The 24,035-nt window shown below is 45.0% G+C and overlaps 1 protein-coding gene across 1 annotated transcript in view; it reads left to right on the top strand.

Annotated features, from left to right (window-relative positions):
* Positions 1–24,035, top strand: part of LOC119963790 — a 1,053,439-nt gene that overhangs the window by 46,606 nt on the left and 982,798 nt on the right. The window contains exons 9-15 of the mRNA XM_038793076.1: positions 439–571; positions 2,514–2,653; positions 3,385–3,517; positions 10,750–10,889; positions 11,619–11,751; positions 20,565–20,704; positions 21,428–21,560. Coding sequence (XP_038649004.1) covers positions 439–571; positions 2,514–2,653; positions 3,385–3,517; positions 10,750–10,889; positions 11,619–11,751; positions 20,565–20,704; positions 21,428–21,560 — 952 coding nt within the window. The remainder of the gene's footprint in view (positions 1–438; positions 572–2,513; positions 2,654–3,384; positions 3,518–10,749; positions 10,890–11,618; positions 11,752–20,564; positions 20,705–21,427; positions 21,561–24,035) is intronic.

Raw genomic sequence — 24,035 nt, 5'->3', positions numbered from 1 at the left:
AAAAACTCAATTGGGTGGGATGAGCTCTTTGAACCGTAACCTGCAGAAACATCAGCACATTCTTTCTGAATGGCATTACTGTACTAGAAGGTGATCAGAAAACTGCTTTCCGCACGGACCATATGCTCCTTAGTATTGAGATGTTCGGCTCAGTTGCCCACTCAAAGAAGAGCATTTGCGCAATGAACAAAACCGTCCAAATTAGTTTATTCCTTCAATTGAATTTTCTGCAGAAATACTCCACATGAACACGAGGGAATGCCACTGGGAAAGGTGGCTGCAGCCAAGGGTTGGTAAAGGATTTTAAGGTCCTTGCGGCCCCCTGAGTGATATCAAATTCAAACATACCCATTTAATTAAGGGAATCAGTTTGCAGACAACAAATTAGTTTCATGCACTGAACATATCTTGACCTTCGCTTAATGCCTATTCTTCCAGATGATTATAAATGGCAATGAGACAAGCCAGGTTCTAGATAACCTGGATCCTGACACCAAATATGATGTTTCCCTTACTGCCATCTACCCAGACAAGAAGGAAAGTGATGACGTCTCAGCCTCCGAACGTACATGTAAGTCTTTAGTATATAAAAATCTCCATTAGTCTTTTCTCCCCCCTTACCAATTATCTTCAGATATTGAAAAGAGGACAAAGTGACATGGAGGCCATTTGGCACAGCATGTCTGCACCGACCCTCTGAAAGAGCAACCGAATTAGGCCCACTCCCCTGCCCAATCCCTGAAAACCCCACTAACCGGCACATCTGGGACTATTTAGCATGAGCAATCCACCTAATGTGCACATCTTTGGACTGTGGGAGGAAATCGGAGGACCCAGAGGAAACCCACAAAGACACGGAGAGAATGTACAAGCGCCACACAGACAACCTACCGAGGCAGGAATTGAACCCAGTTCTCTGGCGCTGTGAGGCAGCAGTGATAACCCAACCCCTGATTAATTTATGCCTCCTTCAACTTGCCTCCTCTTTTATTTATGGACCCGCTTCCCCAACCCCTTATCTATTCCTCATAGACATTTGATTGGCCTCACCCCATTTCCCCACTACCTGGGCGTAACTTTTCTATACAAAGGGAAATAACAATCATATTTGTATTTATCTAACATAGTTTAACAGTCTCAAGTATCTTTACTGGATGACATCAGCAGATTGAAAATCATTTCAGTTAAACTAGTGATGTTTGTTTATAGAGAACTTGAAACAATATTGCCCCATCCCGTTTTGCTGAAGGTGAAAGGGGTGGCATGCGGCACAGTGGCTATCACTGGGACTGCGGCACTGAGAAGACAGAGGGTGGTGATGGATGGAAAATTTTCAGACTGGAGACCAGTTACCAGCGGTGTAACACCGGGTTCTGTGCTGGGTCCTCTGCTTTTTGCCGTACCAGCCTCCCCGAACAGGCGCCGGATTGTGGCGACTAGGGGCTTTTCACAGTAACTTTATTTGAAGCCTACTTGTGACAAAAAGCGATTTTCATTTAATTTTCATTTCATTTCATTTCATTTGTGAATTTTATCAATGACTTGGAGGAGGGGGCTGAAGGCTGGGTCAGTGAATTTGCTGATGACACAAAGATTGGTGGAGTAGTGGATGAGGTGCAGGGCTGTTGTAGGCTGCAAAGAGACATTGATAGGATGCAGAGCTGGGACCAAAAATGGCAGATGGAGTTTAACCCTGATAAGTGCGAGGTGATTCATTTTGGTAGAAAAAAATTGAATGCGGTTTACAGGGTCAACGGCAGGGTTCTGAGGAATGTGGAGGAACAGAGAGATCTTGGGGTTCATGTCCACTGATCTCAGAATGTTGCCACTCAAGTGGATAGAGCCGTGAAGAAGGCTTATAGTGTGCAAGCGTTTAGTTAACAGGGGGCTTGAGTTTAAGAGCCGTGGGGTTATGCTGCAACACTACCTGACCCTGCTGAGACCACATTCGGAGCATTGTCTGCAGTTCTGGTCACCTCATTACAGGAAGGATGTGGAAGCATTGGAAAGGGCGCCAAGGAGATTTACCAGGATGCTGCCTGAATTGCAGAATAGGTCTTATGAGGAAAGGTTGACAGAGCTAGGGCTTTTCTCTTTGGAGCGGAGGAGGATGAGAGGCGACATAATAGAGGTTGAGAAAATGATGAGGGGTTTAGGGTGTTGCCCTGCCTGCAACAGTAGTGGACTCGCCAACATTAAGGGCATTTAAATGGTCATTGGATAAACACATGGATGATAAGAGAATAGTGTAGATGGGCTTGACAGTGGTTTCACAGGTCGGCGCAACATGGAGGGCCGAAGTGCCTGTACTGTTCTATGTTCTATGTTCTGAAGTGACTCAGGACATTTTACTGCATTAAAGGCACTGTTATCAATGCAAGTTGTTTGTGATCAGTGCCAGTATCTCAAATCTTTGCTCAGATATCCTCCCTTTCCTCATCATTTCTACTCTGTCAGATTCTGTTACCTTTCTGCTACATGTGTACATTTAAGGTCTCATTCTTCTCCCACAGCGACTATGCCAGCACCATCAAACCTACGCTTCTCAGACATCACGAGGAAAAGCTTCCGGACGGACTGGGATCATGGATCGGAGAAGGCGGACCAGTTCAGAATCAGCTGGGTTCCATCTGCAGGAGGGGACAAAAAAGAGGTGATGAAATCCATACTTTCTGCTTCTGTGTAGCTCCAGCTAATTTTTAAATTTGCCTTGCAACATGCGAGTGTGAAGCAAAACCGCTGTCAGCCAGATCTGTATATGTATGAAAATGTTCCTCCTTTCCAGGAACAATGTTTCATTGTATCCTTGTAATCCTTTCCACACTTGCTAATGAGTTGCATTCTCTGTTGGCCGTGGTGGCATGATTACACTGAAAACAGCAGGTATTTTCCATTCCCAACAGGGACGCGCAGTCACGGGCAGGACTGCAAAATTTGGAGATTGGCAAAAACTCAATTGGGTGGAATGAGCTCTTTGAATCGTAACCTGCAGAAACATCAGCACATTCTTTCTGAATGGCATTACTGTACTAGAAGGTGATCAGAAAACTGCTTTCCGCACGGACCATATGCTCTTTAGTATTGAGATGTTGGGCTCAGTTGCCCACTCAAAGAAGAGCATTTGCGTAATGAACAAAACAGTCCAAATTAGTTTATTTCTTCACTTTAAGTTTCTGCAGAAATACTCCACATGACCATGAGGGAATGCCACTGGGAAAGGTGGCTGCAGCCAAGGGTTGGTAAAGGATTTTAACGTCATTGTGGCCCCCTGAGTGATATTAAATTCAAACATCCCCATTTAATTAAGGGAATCAGTTTGCAGAAAACAAATTGGTTTCATGCACTGAACGTATCTTGACCATCACTTTATGCCTATTCTTCCAGATGATTATAAATGGCAATGAGACAAGCCAGGTTTTAGATAACCTGGATCCTGACACCAAATATGATGTTTCCCTCACTGCCATCTACCCAGACAAGAAGGAAAGTGATGACATCTTAGGCTCCCAACGTACATGTAAGTCTGTTGTATATAAAAATCTCCATTAGTCTTTTCTACCCCCTTAGCAATTATCTTCAAATATTGAAAAGAGGACAAAGTGACATGGAAAGCACATGCTGCATATTGTGATGTGCAGCAGATCACAATGTCCTTCAGGATGGGGTGTGGGATTAGTATGTTCCCCATGATTCTCTGCTTCTGCTGTAGCAAAGTGTATCTATTGGCTTCATTGGCTAGCCTGCTTGTGTCCAATATTCCTGGGCCATACAGCACCTTCAGCCAGATAAATCTATAAATCCACAGAATTCCGACAGTGTAGAAGGTGGCTATTTGGCCTTGTGTGTCTGCACCAACCCTCTGAAAGAGCAACCGAAATAGGCCCACTCCCCTGCCCAATCCCTGAAACCCCCCCCTAACCGGCACATCTGGGACTATTTAGCATGACCAATCCACCTAATGTGCACATCTTTGGACTGTGGGAGGAAATCGGATGACCCAGAGGAAACCCACAAAGACACGGAGAGAACGTACAAGCGCCACACAGACAATCTACCGAGGCAGGAATTGAACCCAGTTCTCTGGCGCTGTGAGGCAGCAGTGATAACCCAACCCCTGATTAATTTATGCCTCCCTCAACTTGCCTTCTCTTTTATTTATGGACCCACTTCCCCAACCCCTTATCTATTCCTCATAGAAAATTGATTGGCCTCACTACATTTCCCCACTACCTGGGCGTAACTTGTCTATACAAAGGTAAATAACAATCATATTTTTGTCTATCTAACATATTTTAACAGTCTCAAGTATCTTTAATGTGCACATTAGGTGGATTGGCCACGCTAAATTCCCCCTGAATTGGAAAAAAACAGTAATTGGGGACTCTAAATTTTTTTACAAAGTAACTAAGGTGATACGGAAAAGACAATCAACCGCAGTAAATCTGCCCGCATTTTATGGAATGCTACCCGATTGACTCGCAATATTCCTCAAACTTCATTCTCCAGTGAAACACATATTTATTTGATCTGCTTCTACTGTTGAATTTAGTGACCCTTTGCAGTAAATTACTTCAATCCCTTTCACCCACCCCCAATCCGTTACCCCTACATGTGAAGCCACTCTGCTTTATGTCAGTATCCAACATTTCAGCTTGCATCTCCTTTATTTAGCCTTGCTGTCTTGCTGATCTCTCTGTCCTTGATCTGAAGCATTATTCCAATAGAGCTTGACAAACACCACCTCAACTTTCGATGAGGGGCTTTATAGAATCCTGGACTCAACACCGTGTTCAACAATTTTACATCATTATCCAGGCCCCATTTTGGTTCCTTTCCGTTTGCAAGTTTTGATTTTAAACCTTTTTTCTCTTGTTTCTGCTTTGAGACAGGAGCTGCTCATTATTCTGTGATTCACGCCTCCTCTGGCCACATCTTGTCCCATTCCCCACATTGACAACTCTTTTGTCATTTAATTTCTCCTGCCTTCCACCCTGTGACAGACCTTCCCACTTTTTTTAATCACCTCCCATCTGCTTAAAACCTGTTGACTTTTTTTTCTCCCTCTTCAGATGTTTCCAGACCAGCTGGGCATTTTCAGCATTTTTTGTTTTTACATCACTTTTACCTTGTCTTTTGTGGGGTAGAAATGTTTTGTTGAATTTTCATACCATGCAACAGCAGCAATAAACCCTGTCAACCTTTCCCAAAGTTTAGTGGGACCCTCTACCTGGAATGATCACACAGGCTGATTATGGGTGGGGATTTCAACATGGTTATTGATCAAGGCCTGGACCGGTCATGTTCGAGAATGGGCAAGGTGCCAGCAATGGCAAAGGAGCTGAAAGGGTTCATGGAGCAGATGGGGGCGGGGTGGGTGGATCCGTGGAGATTTAGGCAGCCGAGAGCCAGGTAATTTTCTTTTGGATTAGATTTGTTTATTTTTCTGTATTTTTGTGTATTTTTCTGCAAGCACCTCAACAGATCATTCAGTACATGGTAAGAAAGGGAAATTAGACAAAATTCAAGAAAATACCGGAAAATACATAATAGCGCAACACAAGATATACAATGTAACTATATAGAACATTGAATATAGAACATTATAGCGCAGTGCAGGCCCTTCGGCCCTCGATGTTGCTCTGACCTGTGAAACCCTCTAAAGCCCATCTACACTATTCCCTTCACGTCCATTTGCCTATCCAATGACCATTTGAATGTGTTTAGTGTTAGCGAGTCCACTACTGTTGCAGGCAGGGCATTCCACGCCCTTCCTCCTCTCTGAGTAAAGAACCAATCTCTGACATCTGTCCTCTTTCTTTCTCCCTGCAATTAAAAGCTATGTCCCCTTGTGCAACCTGGAAGAGGAGTTTGTAGAATGTATCCATGATAGTTTCCAAGAACAGTATGTAATCGAACCCACAAGGGAACAAGCGGTCCTAGATCTGGTCCTGTGTCAGGAGACAGGATTGACTAATGATCTCACAGTTAGGGATACACTCGGAAGAAGCGATCACAATATGGTGGAATTTAAAATACAGATGGAGGGTGAGAAGGTGAAATCAAACAGTAGTGTTTTGTGCTCAAACAAAGCAGATTACAATGGGATGAGAGAAGAGCTAGCTGAGGTAGACAGGGAGCCAAGACTTAATGGGGAAACAGTTGAGAACCTTCCAAGCGATTTTTCACAGTTTATACCAACAAAAAGGAAGGACAGTAGAAAGAGGGAAAATCGACCGTGGATATCTGAGGAAATAAGGGAGAGTATCAAATTGAAGGAAAACACATCCAAAGTGGCAAAGATTAGTGGGAGACTAGAGGACTGGGAAATCTTAAGGGGGCTACAGAAATCTACTACAAAAGCTATAAATAAGAGTAAGATAGATTGTGAGAGTGAACAGGTGCCGGAATGTGGCAATTTGGGGCTTTTCAGGTAAATATTTTTCCTGTAGAGGATGAGAAGGGTGATTTAATAATGGGAGTTGAGGAAATGTCTGAGGAACTGAACAGGTTTTTTGGCTCTGTCTTCACAATGGAAGACACAAGTAACATGCCAGTGACTGATAGAAATGAGGCTATGACAGGTGAAGACCTTGTGATGATTGTTATCACAAAGGAGATAGTGGTGGGCAAGCTCATAGGGCTAAAGGTAGACAGGTCTCCTGGCCCTGATGGAATGCATCCCAGAGTGCTAAAAGAGATGGCTAGGGAAAATGCAAATGCACTAGTGATAATTTACGAAAATTCACTAGACTCTGGGATGGTCCCGGCGGATTGGAAATGAGCAAACGTGACACCACTGTTTAAAAAAGGAGATAGGCAGAGAGCGGGTAATTATAGGCCAGTTAGCTGAACTTCGGTAGTAGGGAAGATGCTGGCATCTATCATCAAAGAAGAAATAGCGAGACGTCTGGATGGAAATTGTCCCATTGGGCAGACGCAGCATGGGTTCATAAAGTGCAGGTCGTGCCTTACTAATGGAGTGGAATTTTGTGAGGACCATACCAGAGCGGTAGATAATGGGGAGCCAGTGGATGTGGTATATCTGGATAAACCAGAAAAGCTTTGGCAAGATGCCACACCAAAGGTTGCTGCAAGGGATAAAGATGCATGGCATTAAGGGTAAAGTAGTAGCATGGATAGAGGATTGGTTAATTAATAGAAAGCAAAAAGTGGTGATTAATGAGTGTTTATCTGGCTGGCAATCAGTAGCTAGTGGTGTCTCTCAGGGATCAGTGCTGGAACCGCAATTGTTCACAATTTGCTTCAATGATTTGGAGTTGGGGACGAAGGGCAATATGTCCAAGTTTGCAGACGACACTAAGGTGAGTGGTAAAGCAAAAGGTGCAGAGGATACCGGAAGTCTGAAGAGGTATTTGGATCTGTTAAGTGAATGGACTGGCAGATGGAATACATTGTTGAAAAATGTGAGGTTATCCACTTTGTTAGGAATAACAGCAAACAGGATCATTAATTAAATGATAAAATATTAAAACATGCTGCTGTGCCGAGAGACCTGGGTGGGCTCGTGCATGAGTCGCAAAATGTTGGTTGACAGTTACAACAGCTGATTAAGAAAGCAAATGGAATTTTGTCATTCATTGCTCGAGAGATGGAGTTCAAGACCAGGGAGGATATGCTGTAATTGTATAAGGTTTCAGTGAGGCCACACCTAGAGTATTGTGTTCAGTTTTGGTTCCCTTACCTCAGAAAGGACGGACTGGAGGTTGTGCAAAGGAGATTCACTCGGTTAATCCCAGAGATGAAGGGGTAGTATTACGAGGAGAAGTTGCGTAGTCTGGGACTGTACTCGTTGGAATTTGGAAGGATGAGGGTGGGATCTTCTTGAAACATATATAATTATGAAGGGAATAGATAGGTTCGATGCCGGCAGGTTATTTCCACTGGCGGGTGAAAGCAGAACTAGCTGGGCACAGATTCAGAAACAGGGGAAATAGATGGAGGACTGAGTTTAGGTGGAACTTCTTCACCCAAAGGGCTGTGCATCTATGGAATTCCTTGCCCAGTGAAGCAGTTGAGGCTCCTTCATTAAATGATTTTAAGAGAAAAATGGATAGCTTTTTGAAGAATAAAGGGATTCAGGGTAATGATGTTCGGGCGGGAAACATAGAACAGTACAGCACAGAACAGGCCCTTCCGCCCACGATGCTGTGCCGAGCAATGATCACCCTACTCAAACCCATGTATCCACCCTATACACGTAACCCGTAATCCAACAACCCACAGAAGGGCCTGTTCTGTGCTGTACTGTTCTATGTTCTATGTTCTACTTGTCAAGAGGAAGAAGGAGGCTTATGTAAAGATGAGATGTGAAGGTTCAGTTAGGGCGCTCGAGAGTTACAAGTTAGCTGGGAAGGATCTAAAGAGAGAGCTAAGAAGAGCCAGGAGGGGACAAGAAAAGTCTTTGTCAGGTAGGATCAAGGATAAACCTAAAGCTTTCTATAGGTATGTCAGGAATAAAAGAATGACTCGGTTAAGAGGTGGGCCTGTCAAGGGAAGTTGTGCGTGGAGTCTGAGGAGATCGGAGAGGTGCTGAATGAAAATTTATTCACACAGGACAAAGACGATCATGTTGAGGACAATAATGTGGTACAGGCTCCTAGACTTAAAGGCTTGAGGTTCATAAGGAGGAGGTGTTAGCAATTCTGGACAGTGTGAAAACAGATACGTTCCCTGAGCTTGATGGGATTTATCCCAGGATAAATCCCCAGGGCAGCCCAGGGCAGCACGGTAGCATGGTGGTTAGCATAAATGCTTCACAGCTCCAGGGTCCCAGGTTCGATTCCCGGCTGGGTCACTGTCTGTGCGGAGTCTGCACGTCCTCCCCATGTGTGCGTGGGTTTCCTCCGGGTGCTCCGGTTTCCTCCCACAGTCCAAAGATGTCGGGTTAGGTGGATTGGCCGTGCTAAATTGCCCGTAGTGTCCTAAAAAGTAAGGTTAAGGGGGGGGTTGTTCGGTTACGGGTATAGGGTGGATACGTGGGTTTGAGTAGGGTGATCATGGCTCGGCACAACATCGAGGGCCGAAGGGCCTGTTCTGTGCTGTACTGTTCTATGTTCTATGATTCTCTGTGAATTAAGGGAAGAGATTACTGAGCCTTTAGCTTTGATCTTTGTTATCATTGCCTACAGGAATAGTGCCAGTAGGTTGGAGGACAGCAAATGTTGTCCCCTTGTTCTAGAAGGGGAATAGAGATAACCCCGGTAACTATAGAGAAGTCAACCTTACTTACTACTGGGCAATGTCTTGTAAAGGTTCATAACAGATAGGATTTATAATCATCTGGAAAGGAATAATTTGATTTGAGATCGTCAGCACGGTTTTGTGAAGGGTAGGTCATGCCTCACAAACCTTATTGAGTTCTTTGAGAAGGTGACCAAACAGGTGGTCGAGGGTAAAGCAGTTCATTGGTGCCCATGGATTTCAGTAAAGCGTTTGATGAGCTTCCCCATGGTAGGCTATTGCAGAAGATACGGAGACATGGGATTCAGGGTTATTTAGCAGTGTGGATCAGAAATTGGCTCGCTGGAAGAAGACAAAATTGATAGGAAATGTTCAGCCGGAGTTCAGTTACTAGTGGTGTACCACAAAGAACTATTTTGGGGCCACTGCTGTTTGTCATTTTTATAAATGGCCTGGAGGAGGGCGTACAAGAATGGGTGAGTAAATCTGCAGATGGCACTAAATTGGTAGTTGTGGACAGTGCGGAAGGATGTTGCAAGTTACAGAGGGACATAGATAAGCTGCAGAGCTGGGCTGACAGGTGGCAAATGGAATTTAATGCAGAAAAATGTGAGGTGATCCATTTTGGAAGGAATAACAGGAAGACAGAGTACAGGGCTAATGGTAAGATTCTTGGTAGTGTGGATGGGCAGAGAGATATCGGTGTCCATGTACATTGATCGCTGAAAGTTGGCACTCAGGTAGATAGTGCTATTAAGAATTTGGTATGTTAGCTTTTATTGGTAGAGGGATTGAGTTTCAGAGCCAGGAGGTCATATTGCAGCTGTACAAAACTCTGGTGCGTCTGCATTTGGAGTAGTGCGTGCAGTTCTGATCGCCACATTATCGGAAGGATGTGGAAGCATTGGAAAGGGTGCAGAGGAGATTTACCAGGATGTTGCCTGGTATGGAGCGAAGATCTTATGAGGGAAGGCTGAGGGACTTGAGGCTGTTTTCGTTAGGGAGAAGAAGGTTAAGAGCTGACTTAATTTAGGCAAAAAAGATAACCAGAGGATTAGATATAGTGGACAGTGAGAGCCTTTTTCCTCGGATGGTAATGATTAGCACATGGAGACATAGTTTTAAATTGAGGGGAGATAGATGTAGGACAGATGTCAGAGGTAGCTTCTTTACTCAGAGAATAATAAGGGAGCAGAAAGCCCTGATTGCAACAGGAGTGGACTCACCAATATGAAGGGCATTTAAATGGTCATTGGGTAAACATACAGATGATAAGGGAATAGTGTAGATGGGCTTGACAGTGGTTTCACAGGTTGGCACAACATGGAGGGCCGAAGGGCCTGTCCTGTTCTATGTTCTATGTTCTGAAGTGCCTCAGGACATTTTACTGCATTAAAGGCACTATTAGAAATGAAAGTTGTTGGCGATCATTATCAGTATCTCAAATCTTTGCTCAGATGGCCTCCATTCCCTCATCATTTCTACTCCGTCAGATTCTGTTATCTTTCTGCTACATGTGTACATTTAAGGTCCATTCTACTCACACAGCGGTTGTCCAACCACCATCAAACCTACGCTTCTCGGACATCACGAGGAAAAGTTTCCGGATGGACTTGGATCATGGATCAGAGGATGTGGACCTCTACAGAATCAGCTGGGTTCCAGCTGCAGGAGGGGACAAAAAAGAGGTGATGAAATCCATACTTTCTGCTTCTGTGTAGCTCCAGCTGACTTTTAAATTTGCCTTGCAACATGCGAGTGTGAAGCAAAACCGCTGTCAGACAGATCTGAAAATGTATGAAAATGTTCCTCCTTTCCAGGAACAATGTTTCATTGTATCCTTGAAATCCTTTCCACACTTGCTAATGAGTTGCATTCTCTGTTGGCCGTGGGGGCATGATCACACTGAAAACAGCAGGTATTTTCCATTCCCAACAGGGACACGCAGTCACGGGCAGGACTGGAACATTTGGAGATTGGCCAAAACTCAATTGGGTGGGATGAGCTCTTGAAACCATAACCTGCAGAAACATCAGCACATTCTTTCTGAATGGCATTACTGTACTAGAAGGTGATCAGAAAACTGCTTTCCGCACGGACCATATGCTCTTTAGTATTGAGATGTTGGGCTCAGTTGCCCACTCAAAGAAGAGCATTTGCGTAATGAACAAAACCATCTAAATTAGTTTATTAACAATTGAATTTTCTGCAGAAATACCCCACATGACCACGAGGGAATGCCACTGGGAAAGGTGGCTGCAGCCAAGGGTTGGTAAAGGATTTTAAGGTCCTTGCGGCCCCCTGAGTGATATCAAATTCAAACATCCCCATTTAATTAAGGGAATCAGTTTGCAGTAAACAAATTGGCTTCATGCACTGAACGTATCTTGACCTTCACTTTCTGCCTATTCTTCCAGATGATTATAAATGGCAATGAGACAAGCCAGGTTTTAGATAACCTGGATCCTGACACCTTATATGATGTTTCCCTTACTGTCATCTACCCAGACAAGAAGGAAAGTGATTACGTCTCAGCCTCCCAGCGTACATGTAAGTCTGTTGTATATAAAGATCTCCATTAGTCTTTCCTATCCCCTTACCAATTATCTTCAAATATTGAAAAGAGGACAAAGTGACATGGATAGCACATGCTGCATATTGTGATGTGCAGCAGATCACAATGTCCTTCAGGATGGGGTGTGGGATTAGTATGTTCCCCTGGATTCTCTGCTTCTGCTGTAGCAAAGTGTATCTATTGGCTTCATTGGCTAGCCTGCTTGTGTCCAATATTCCTGGGCCATCCTGCACCTTCAGCCAGATAAATCTATAAAACCACAGAATTCCGACAGTGCAGAAGGAGGCTATTTGGCCTTGTGTGTCTGCACCAACCCTCTGAAACAGCAACCGAACTAGGCCCACTCCTCTACCCAATCCCTGAAATTCCCCCTAACCGCACGATCTGCGACTATTAAGCATGACCACTCCACCTAATGTGCATATCTTTGGATCATGGAAGGAAATCAGAGCACCTAGAGGAAACCCACAAAGACACGGAGAGAACGTACAAGCGCCACACAGACAACCTACCGAGGCAGGAATTGAACCCAGTTCTCTGGCGCTGTGAGGCAGCAGTGATAACCCAACCCCTGATTAATTTATGCCTCCTTTAACTTGCCTCCTCTTTAATTTATGGACCCGCTTCCCCAACCCCTTATCTATTCCTCATAGAAAAATGATTGGCCTCACCCCATTTCCCCACTACCTGGGCGTAACTTGTCTATGCAAAGGTAAATAACAATCATATTTGTATTTATCTAACATATTTTTTGACAGACTCAAGTAACTTTACTGGATGACATCAGCAGATTGCTATCCAATTCAGTTAAACTAGTGATGTTTGTTTTTAGAGAACTTGAAACAATATTGCCCCATCCCGTTTTGCTGAAGGTGAAAGGGCTGGCATGCGGCACAGTGGCTAGCACTGGGACTGCGGCACTGAGAAGACAGAGGGTGGTGATGGATGGAAAATTTTCAGACTGGAGACCAGTTACCAGCGGTGGAGCACAGAGTTCTGTGCTGGGTCCTCTGCTATTTGTAATTTTTATCAATGAACTTGTTAGGATGCAGAGCTGGGCCGAGAAATGGCAGATGGCGTTTAACACTGATAAGTGCGAGGTGATTCATTTTGGTGGAAAAAATTTGAATGCGGATTACAGGGTCAACGGCAGTGTTCTGAGGAATGTGGAGGAACAGAGAGATCTTGTGGTTCATGTCCACAGATCTCTGAAGATTGCCACCCAAGTGGATAGGGCTGTGAAGAAGACTTATAGTGTGTTAGCGTTTATTAACGGGGGCTTGAGTTTAAGAGCCGTGGGGTTCGGCTGCAAATATACATGATCCTGGTGAGACCACATTTGGAGCATTGTGTGCAGTTCTGGTCACTTCATTACAGGAAGGACATGGAAGCATTGGAAAGGGTGCAAAGGAGATTTACCAGGATGCTGCCTGGTCTGCAGGATCGGTCTTATGATTAAAGGCTGAGGGAGTTAGGTCTTTTCTCTTGGGAGCAGAGGAGAATGAGAGGCAACATAATAGAGGTTGAGAAAATGATGAGGGGGTTAGATACAGTGGACGTTCAGAGACTATTACCTTCGGTGGATGTAGCTGTTAAAAGGGGGCATAACTATAAGATTCAGGGTGGGAGATATCGGAGGGATGTCCGAGGTAGGTTCTTTACTAAGAGAGCGGTTAGGGCGTGGAATGGGCTGCCTGCTGTGAAAGTGGAGTCAGACGTGAGATGTGGAGTCGGATGTGGGAGCTGGCAGATCCCATTGCGAGCTGCAGCGACCACATCTGCAGTAAGTGTTGGCTGCTCGAAGAACTCCGGCTCAGAGTTGATGAGCTGGAGTCTGAGCTTCACACACTGAGGCACATCCGGGAGGGGGAGGCTTACCTGGACACACAAAATCACGAAAAGACAGAGCTCAGGAGAGGTTACGATAGTCCCCATCTCACAAAATATGACACAGTGTATGGAAAGGCTCAGTAAACCAAGGTCCACCACACTAAGAAAACAAAAAGGGACAGTCAATAGGGAATTAAAGGTGCTATATTTAAATGCCCGCAGTGTACGGAACAAGGTAGATGAGCTTGTGGCCCAGATTGTGACTGGCAGGTCTGATGTGGTAGGCATCACAGAGACGTGGTTGCAGGGGGTTCAGGACTGGCAGTTAAACATCCAGGGATTTACAACCTATCGAAAAGACAGAGAGGTGGGTAGAGGGGGCGGGGTTGCCTTGTTAATTAGAAATGAAATTAAATCAATAGCACTAAACGACATAGGGTCAGACGATGTGGAGTCTGTGTGGGTAGAGTTGAGGAACCACAAAGGCAAAAAAACCATAATGGGAGTTATGTACAGGCCTCCTGACAGTGGTCAGGACCAGGGGCACAAAATGCACCACGAAATAGAAAGGGCATGTCAGAAAGGCAAGGTCACAGTGATCATGGGGGACTTCAATATGCAGGTGGACTGGGTAAATAATGTTGCCAGTGGACCCAAAGAAAGGGAATTCATTGAATGTTTACAGGATGGCTTTTTGGAACAGCTTGTGAGATGGAGCCCACGAGGGAACAGGCTTTTCTGGACTTAGTGTTATGTAATGAGCCAGAATTGATAAAAGATCTTAAAGTAAGGGAACACTTAGGAAGCAGTGATCATAATATGGTAGAATTCAGTCTGCAATTTGAAAGAAGGAAGATGTAAAGGTTTTACAGTTAAATAAAGGTAATTACAGGCGCATGAAGGAGGAACTGACGAAAATCGACTGGAAGCAGAGCCTAGTGGGAAAGACAGTAGAACAGCAATGGCAGGAGTTTCTGGGAGTAATTGAGGACACAGTGCAGAGGTTCATCCCAAAGAAAAGAAAGGTTATCAGAGGGAGGATTAGGCAGCCATGGCTGACAATGGAAGTCAGGGAATGCATCAAGGCAAAAGAGAGAGCCTATAATGTGGCAAAGAGTAGTGGGAAGTCAGAAGATTGGGAAGGCTACAAAAACAAACAGAGGATAACAAAGAGAGAAATAAGGAAGGAGAGGATCAAATATGAAGGTAGGCTAGCCAGTAACATTAGGAATGATAGTAAAAGTTTCTTTAAATACATTAAAAACAAACGGGAGGCAAAAGTAGACATTGGGCCGCTCCAAAATGACGCTGGTAATCTAGTGATGGGAGACAAGGAAATAGCTGAGGAACTTAATAAGTACTTTGCGTCAGTCTTCACAGTAGAAGACATGAGTAATATCCCAACAATTCAGGAAAGTCAGGGGGCAGAGTTGAATATGGTTGCCATCACAAAGGAGAAGGTGCTAGAGAAACTAAAAGGTCTGAAAATTGATAAATCTCCGGGCCCAGATGGGCTACATCCTAGAGTTCTAAAGGAGATAGCTGAAGAAATAGTGGAGGCGTTAGTTATGATCTTTCAAAAGTCACTGGAATCAGGAAAAGTCCCAGAGGATTGGAAAATCGCTTTTGTGACCCCCCTGTTCAAGAAGGGAACAAGAAAAAAGATGGAAAATTATAGGCCAATGAGCCTAACCTCGGTTGTTGGCAAAATTCTAGAATCCATCGTTAAGGATGAGATTTCTAAATTCTTGGAAGTGCAGGGTCGGATTAAGACAAGTCAGCATGGATTTAGTAAGGGGAGGTCGTGCCTGACAAACCTGTTAGAGTTCTTTGAAGAGATAACAAATAGGTTAGACCAAGGAGAGCCAATGGATGTTATCTATCTTGACTTCCAAAAGGCCTTTGACAAGGTGCCTCACGGGAGACTGCTGAGTAAAATAAGGGCCCATGGTATTCGAGGCAAGGTACTGACATGGATTGACGATTGGCTGTCAGACAGAAGGCAGAGAGTTGGGATAAAAGGTTCTTTTTCGGAATGGCAACCGGTGACAAGTGGTGTCCCGCAGGGTTCAGTGTTGGGGCCACAGCTGTTCTCTTTATATATTAACGATCTAGATGACGGGACTGGGGGCATTCTGGCCAAGTTTGCCGATGATACAAAGATTGGTGGAGAGGCAGGTAGTATTGAGGAGGTGGGGAGGCTGCAGAAAGATTTAGACAGTTTAGGAGAATGGTCCAAGAAGTGGCTGATGAAATTCAACGTGGGCAAGTGCGAGGTCTTGCACTTTGGAAAAAAGAATAGAGGCATGGACTATTTTCTAAACGGTGACAAAATTCATAATGCTAAAGTGCAAAGGGACTTGGGAGTCCTAGTCCAGGATTCTCTAAAGGTAAACTTGCAGGTTGAGTCCGTAATTAAGAAAGCAAATGTAATGTTGTCATTTATCTCAAGAGGCTTGGAATATAAAAGCAGGGATGTACTTCTGAGGCTTTATAAAGCACTAGTTAGGCCCCATTTAGAATACTGTGAGCAATTTTGGGCCCCAGACCTCAGGAAGGACATACTGGCACTGGAGCTGGTCAAGCGGAGATTCACACGGATGATCCCAGGAATGGTAGGCCTAACATACGATGAACGTCTGAGGATCGTGGGATTATATTCATTGGAGTTTAGGAGGTTGAGGGGAGATCTAATAGAAACTTACAAGATAATGAATGGCTTGGATAGGATGGACGTAGGGAAGTTGTTTCCATTAGCAGGGGAGACTAGGACGTGGGAGCACAGCCTTAGAATAAAAGGGAGTCACTTTAGAACAGAGATGAGGAGAAATTTCTTCAGCCAGAGAGGGTAGGTCTGTGGAATTCATTTCCACAGAGGGCGGTGGAGGCCGGGACGTTGAGTGTCTTTAAGACAGAAATTGATAAATTCCTGATTTCTCGAGGAATTAAGGGCTATGGGGAGAGAGCGGGTAAATGGAGTTGAAATCAACCATGATTGAATGGTGGAGTGGACTCGATGGGCCGAATGGCCTTACTTCTGCTCCTATGTCTTATGGTCTTATGGTCTTATGGACACTTCAGGAACTTTCAATTAGTTGTTGGACAGGAACATGGAGCACACCAGAATCACATGGAGTGGGATAACTTAATCTTGCGTTCAGACAATCCTCGGCACAACATTGAGGGCCTTCCACCCTGTGACAGACCTTCCCACTTTTTTAAATCACCTCCCATTGGTTAAAACCTGTTGTCTTTTTTTCTCCCTCTTCAGGTGTTGCCAGACCAGCTGGGCATTTGCAGCATTTTTTGGTTTTACATCACTTTTACCTTGGCTTTTGTGGGGGAAAAATGTTTTGTTGTATTTTCATACCATGCAACAGCAGCAATAAACCCTGTCAACCTTTCCCAAAGTTCAGTGGGACCCTCAACCTGGGATGATCGCTCAGGCTGATTATGGGTGGGGATTTCAACATGCTTACTGATCAAGGCCTGGACCGATCATGTTCGAGAACGGGCAAGGTGCCAGCAATGGCAAAGGAGCTGAAAGGGTTCATGGAGCAGATGGGAGGGGGGTGGGTGGATCTGTGGAGATTTAGGCAGCCGAGAGCCAGGGAATTTTCTGTCTTCTCCCACTTTCACAAGGTGTATTCCCGATTAGATTTCGTTGTTGTTTGCAGTGCCCAGTTGGTGAGGGTGGTGGATACGGGCTATTCGGCAATTATGATCTTGGGCCATGCTCGGCACTGGGTGGACCTGCAGGTCAGTTTGTATAATAAGCAGCGTCCACACTGGAGATTGGATGTAGGGCTGTTGGCAGACGAAGTAGTCTGCGAGAGATTGAGGAAGTGGACGCTGAACTACCTGCAGGTGAACGATACGGGGGAGGTCTCAGCAGCGGTGGTCTAGGAAGCACTGAAGGCGGTGGTGAGAGGTCAGCTGATCTAGTTCCTGACTCACAGGGCAGCGCGTTAGCATGGTGGTTAGCATAATTGCTTCACAGCTTCAGGGTCCCAGGTTCAATTCCCGGCTGCGTCACTGTCTGTGCGGAGTCTGTACGTTCTCCCCGTGTCGGCGTGGGTTTCCTCCTGGTGCTCCGGTTTCTTCCCACAGTCCAAAGATGTGCGGGTTAGGTGGATTGGCCAGGCTAAATTGTCCTTGGTGTCCTAAAAAATAAGTTTAACGGGGGGTTGTTGGGTTACGGATATGGGGTGGATACATGGACTTGAGTAGGGTGATCATTGCTCGGCACAACATTGAGGGCCGAAGGCCCTGTTCTGTGCTGTACTGTTCTATGTCTATGTCACAGGGACAGGACGGATAGGGCAGAAGCGCCCGACTGGTAAGAGAGAGCCTACGAGTGGATAGGAAGTATGTGAAGGCTCCAGAGCCAGGGCTGTTGAGGGAACGCCGGAGGCTGCAGGTAGAATTTAGTTTGTTAACTACAGGAAAGGCAGTGGAGGAACTCAGGAAACTGAAGGGAACGATGTAGGGATCCTCTCGCAAGGAGCGATCACAGTATGGTGGAATTCAAAATACAGATGGAGGGTGAAAACGTAAAATCGAACAGTAGCGTTTTGTGCTCAAATAAAGCAGATTACAATGGGATGAGAGAAGAGCTAGCTAAGGTAGACTGGGAGCAAAGACTTTAGGTGGAACAGTTGAGGAACAGTGGAGAACATTCCAAGCGATTTTTCACAGTTTATACCAACAAAAAGGAAGGACAGTAGAAAGAGGGAAAATCGACCATGGATATCTTAGGAAATAAGGGAGAGTATCAAATTGAAGGAAAAAGCATCCAAAGTGGCAAAGATTAGTGGGAGACTCGAGGATTGCGAAATCTTTAAGGATAGAGGATTGGTTAATTAATAGAAAGCATAGAGTAGGGATTAATGGGTGCTTCTCTGGTTGGCAATCAGTAGCTAGTGGTTTCAGGGATCAGTGCTGGGCCCGCAATTGTTCACAATTTGCTTCAATGATTTGGAGTTGGGGACGAAGGGCAAGTTGTCCAAGTTTGCAGACAACACTAAGATGAGTGGTAAAGCAAAAAGTGCAGAGGATACTGGAAGTCTGCAGAGGGATTTGGATAGGTTAATTGAATGAACTAGGGTCTGGCAGGTGGAATACCATGTTGACAAATGTGAGGTTATCCACTTTGGTAGGAATCAGAGCAAACAGGATTATTAATTAAATGATAAAATATTAAAACATGCTGGTGGGGCAGGCTCGAGGGGCCATGGGGCCTATGCTTGCTTCTAGTTCTTATGTTCTTATGTGCCTGTCAGGCAGGAAGGAAGTGGTCAAGCGGCGAATCGTGGTTTACTAAAGTATTTGAATCACTTGTCAAGAGGAAGAAAGAGGCTTATGGAAAGATGAGACGTGAAGGTTCAGTTAGGGCGCTCGAGAGTTACAAGTTAGCTAGGAAGGATCTAAAGAGACAGCTACGAAGAGCAAGGAGGGGGTCATGAGAAATCTTTGGCAGGTAGGATCAAGGATACCCTAAAGCTTTCTATAGGTATGTCAGGAATAAAAGAATGACTAGGGTAAGAGGTGGGCATATCAAGGGATGTTGTGCGTGGAGTCCGAGGAGATAGGAGAGGTGCTGAATGAATATTTTTCATCAGTATTCACACAGCAAAAAGACGATGTTGTTGAGGAGAATAATGAGGTACAGGCTACTCGACTTAAACGGCTTCAGGTTCAAAAGGAGGAGGTTTATATGAGACAGGATTTATAATCATCTGGAAAGGAATAATTTGATTAGCGATAATGGTTTTGTGAAGGGTAGGTCGTGCCTCAGAAACCTTATTGAGTTCTTTGAGAAGGTGACCAAACAGGTGGTCGAGCGGAAAGCAGTTGATTGGTGTACATGAATTCAGTAAAGCGTTTGATAAGGTTGCCCATGGTAGGCTATCGTAGAATATACAGAGGCATGGGATTCAGGGTGATTTAGCAGTTTGGATCAGAAATTGGCTAGCTGGAAGAAGACAAAGTTGATAGGAAATGATCAGCCGGAGTTCAGTTACTAGTGGTGTACACTAGTACATTTGGGGTCACTGCTGTTTGTCATTTTTATAAATGAACTGGAGGAGGGCGTACAAGGATGGGTGGCTAAATTTGCAGATGGCACTACAGTCGGTGGAATTATGGACAGTGTGGAAGGATGTTGCAAGTTACAGAGGGACATAGATAAGCTGCAGAGCTGGCTGAGAGATGGCAAATAGAGTTTAATGCAGAAAAGCGTGAGGTGATTCATTTTGGAAGGAATAACAGGAAGACAGAGTACTGGGCTAATGGTGAGATTCTTGGGACTGTGGATGAGCAGAGAGATGTCGTTGTCCATGTACATAGATCCCTGAAAGTTGCCACCCATGTTGAAAGGGTTGATAAGAAGGCGGACGGTGTGTTAGCTTTTATTGGCAGATGGATTGAGTTTCAGAGCCATGAGGTCAAATTGCAGCTGTACAAAACTCTGTGTGGCCACATTTGGAGTGTTGCGTGCAATTCTGGTCACTGCATTACAGGAAGAATATGGAAGCATTGGTAAGGGTGCAGAGGAGATTCATCAGGATGTTGCCTGTTATGGAGGGAAGACCTAATGAGGGAAGGCAGAGGGACTAGAGGCTGTTCTCATTAGAGGAAAGAAGGTTCAGATGTGACTTAATTGAGGCATACAAGATGATCAGAGGATTAGATACGGTGGACAGTGAGAACCTTTTTCCTCTGGTGGTGATTTCTAGAACGAGGGTACATCGCTTTCAATTGAGGGAGATAGATACAGGACAGATGTCCGAGGTAGGTTCTTTACTCAGAGAGTAGTAAGGCCGTGGAATGCCCTGCCTGCAACAGTATCTCAAATCTTTGCTCAGTTATCCTCCCTTTCCTAACCATTTCTACTCCGTCAGATTCTGTTACCTTTCTGCTACATGTGTACATTTAAGGTCTCATTCTTCTCCCCCAGCGACTATCCCAGCACCATCAAACCTACGCTTCTCAGACATCACGAGGAACAGTTTCCGGATGAACTGGGATCATGGATCGGAGGAGGCGGACCAGTACAGAATCAGCTGGGTTCCATCTGCAGGAGGGGATAAAAAAGAGGTGATGAAATCCATACTTTCTGCTTCTGTGTAGCTCCAGCTGATTTTTAAATTTGCCTTGCACCATGTGAGTGTGAAGTAAAACCGCTATCAGACAGATCTGTATATGTATGAAAATGTTCCTCCTTTCCAGCAACGATGTTTCATTGTATCCTTGTAATCCTTTCCACACTTGCTAATGAGTTGCATTCTCTGTTGTTCGTGGTGGCATGATCACACTGAAAACAGCAGGTATTTTCCATTCCCAACAGGGACATGCAGTCACGGGCAGGACTGGAAAATTTGGAGATTGGCCAAAACTCAGTTGGGTGGGATGAGCTCTTGAAATCATAACCTGCAAAAACATCAACACATTCTTTCTGAATGGAATTACTGTACTAGAAGGTGATCAGAAAACTGCTTTCCGCACGGACCATATGCTCCTTAGTATTGAGATGTTCGGCTCACTCAAAGAAGAGCATTTACGTAATGAACAAAACAGTCCAAATTAGTTTATTCCTTCAATTGAATTTTCTGCAGAAATACTCCATATGACCATGAGGGAATGCCACTGGGAAAGGTGGCTGCAGCCAAGGGTTGGTAAAGGATTTTAAGGTTCTTGTGGCCCCCTGAGTGATATCAAATTCAAACATCCCCATTTAATTAAGGGAATCAGTTTGCAGAAAACAAATTGGTTTCATGCACTGAACAAATCTTGACCTTCGCTTTATTCCTATTTTTCCAGATGATTTTCAATGGCAATGAGACAATCCAGGTTTTAGATAACCTGGATCCTGACACCTCATATGATGTTACCCTTACTGCCATCTACCCAGACAAGAAGGAAAGTGATGACGTCTTAGGCTCTGAGCGTACAGGTAAGTCTTTAGTATATAAACATCTCCATTAGTCTTTTCTCCCCCCTTAGCAATTATCTTCAAATATTGAAAAGAGGACAAACTGACATGGAAAGCACATGCTGCATATTGTGATGTGCAGCAGATCACAATGTCCTTCAGGATGGGGTGTGGGATTAGTATGTTCCCCTGGATTCTCTGCTTCTGCTGTAGCAAAGTGTATCTATTGGCTTCATTGGCTAGTCTGCTTGTGTCCAATATTCCTGGGCCATACAGCACCTTCAGCCAGATAAATCTATAAATCCATAGAATTCCGACGGAGGCTATTTGGCTCAGCGTGTCTGCACCGACCCTCTGAAAGAGGAACCTAATTAGGCCGACTCCCCTGCCCAATCCCTGAAACCCCACCTAACCAGCACATCTGGGAATATTTAGCATCACCAATCCACCTAAAGTGCACATCTATGGACTGTGGGAGGAAACCGGAGGACCCAGAGGAAACCCACAAAGACACGGAGAGAACGTACAAGCGCCACACAGACAATCTACCGAGGCAGGAATTGAACCCAGTTCTCTGTCGCTGTGAGGCAGCAGTGATAACCCAACCCCTGATTAATCTATGCCTCCTTCAACTTGCCTCCTCTTTTATTGAATGACCCGCTTCCCCAACTCCTTATCTATTCCTCATAGAAAAATGATTGGCCGCACCCCATTTCCCCACTACCTGGGCGTAACTTGTCTATACAAAGGTAAATAATAATCACATTTGTATTTATCTAACATATTTTAACAGTCTGAAGTAACTTTACTGGGTGACATCAGCAGAATGATAGTCATTTCAGTTAAACTAGTGATGTTTGTTTTTAGAGAACTTGAAACAATATTGGCCCATCCCGTTTTGCTGAAGGTGAAAGGGGTGGCATGTGGCACAGTGGCTAGCACTGGGACTGCAGCACTGAGAAGACAGAGGGTGGTGATGGATGGAAAATTTTCAGACTGGAGACCAGTTACCAGCGGTGTAACACAGGGTTCTGTGCTGGGTCCTCTGCTATTTGTGACTTTTATCAATGACTTGGAGGAGGGGGCTGAAGGCTGGGTCAGTAAATTTGCTGATGACACAAAGATTGGTGGAGTCATAGATCAGGTGCAGGGCTGTTGTAGGCTGCAAAGCGACATTGATAGGATGCAGAGCTGGGCCAAAAAATGGCAGATGGAGTTTAACCCTGATAAGTGCGAGGTGATTCATTTTGGTGGAAAAGGGGCTGGTTTAGCTCACTAGGGGCTGGTTTAGCTCACTCGCCTAAATCGCTGGCTTTTAAAGCAGACCAAGCAGGCCAGCAGCACGTTTCGATTCCCGTACCAGCCTATCCGGACAGGCGATGGAATGTGGCGACTAGGGGCTTTTCACAGTAACTTCATTGAAGCCTTCTCGTGACAATAAGCGATTTTCATTTCATTTCATTTCAGGGTCAACAGCAGGGTTCTGAACATAGACATAGAACAGTACAGCACAGAACTTCGGCCCTCGATGTGCCGAGCAATGATCACCCTACTCAAACCCCTGTATCCACCCTATACCCGTAACCCAACAACCCCCCCCCCCAACCTTATTTTTTTAGGACACTAAGGGCAATTTAGCCGTGCCAATCCACCTAACCCACACATCTTTGGACTGTGGGAGGAAACCGGAGCACCCGGACGAAACCCACCCAGTCACGAGGAGAACGTGCAGACTCCGCACAAACAATTACCCAGCCGGGAATCGAACTTGGTACCCTGGAGCTGTGAAGCATTTATGTTATCCATCATGATACCGTGCTGCCCACTGAGGAATGTGGAGGAACAGAGAGATCTTGGGATTCATGTCCACAAATCTCTGAAGGTTGCCACTCATGTGGATAGAGCTGTGAAGAAGGCTGAGAGTGTGTTACCTTTTATTAACGGGGGCTTGAGTTTAAGAGCCGCGGGGTTATGCTGCAACTATTCCTCACTCTGCTGAGACCACATTCGGAGCATTGTGTGCAGTTCTGGTCACTTCATTATAGGAAGGATGTGGAAGCATTGGAAAGGGTGCAAAGGAGATTTACCAGGATGCTGCCTGGTTTGCAGGATAGGTTTTATGAGGAAAGGTTGAGGGAGTTACAGCTTTTCTCTTTGGAGCGGAGGAGGATGAGAGGTGACATAAGAGGTTGAGAAAATGATGAGGGGGTTAGAGATTATTACCTTGGGTGGATGTAGCTTTTACAAGGGGGCATAACGATAAGATTCAGGGTGGGAGATATAGGAGGGATGTCCGAGGTAGGTTCTTTACTCAGAGAGTGGTTAGGGTGTGGAATGGACTGCCTGCTGTGATAGTGGAGTCAGACATTTTAGGAACATTCAAGTAGTTATTGGATAGGAACATGGAGCACACCAGAATGACAGGGAGTGGGATCGCTTAATCTTGCGTTCGGACAATGCTCGGCACAACATCGAGGGCCGAAGCCCCTGTTCTCT

The sequence above is a fragment of the Scyliorhinus canicula genome, chromosome 3, assembly GCF_902713615.1.
Source record: "Scyliorhinus canicula chromosome 3, sScyCan1.1, whole genome shotgun sequence".
Classification (NCBI taxonomy): domain Eukaryota; kingdom Metazoa; phylum Chordata; class Chondrichthyes; order Carcharhiniformes; family Scyliorhinidae; genus Scyliorhinus; species Scyliorhinus canicula.
The sequence above is the reverse complement of the archived record's forward strand: the minus strand, read 5'-3'. Positions and strand labels throughout refer to the sequence as shown.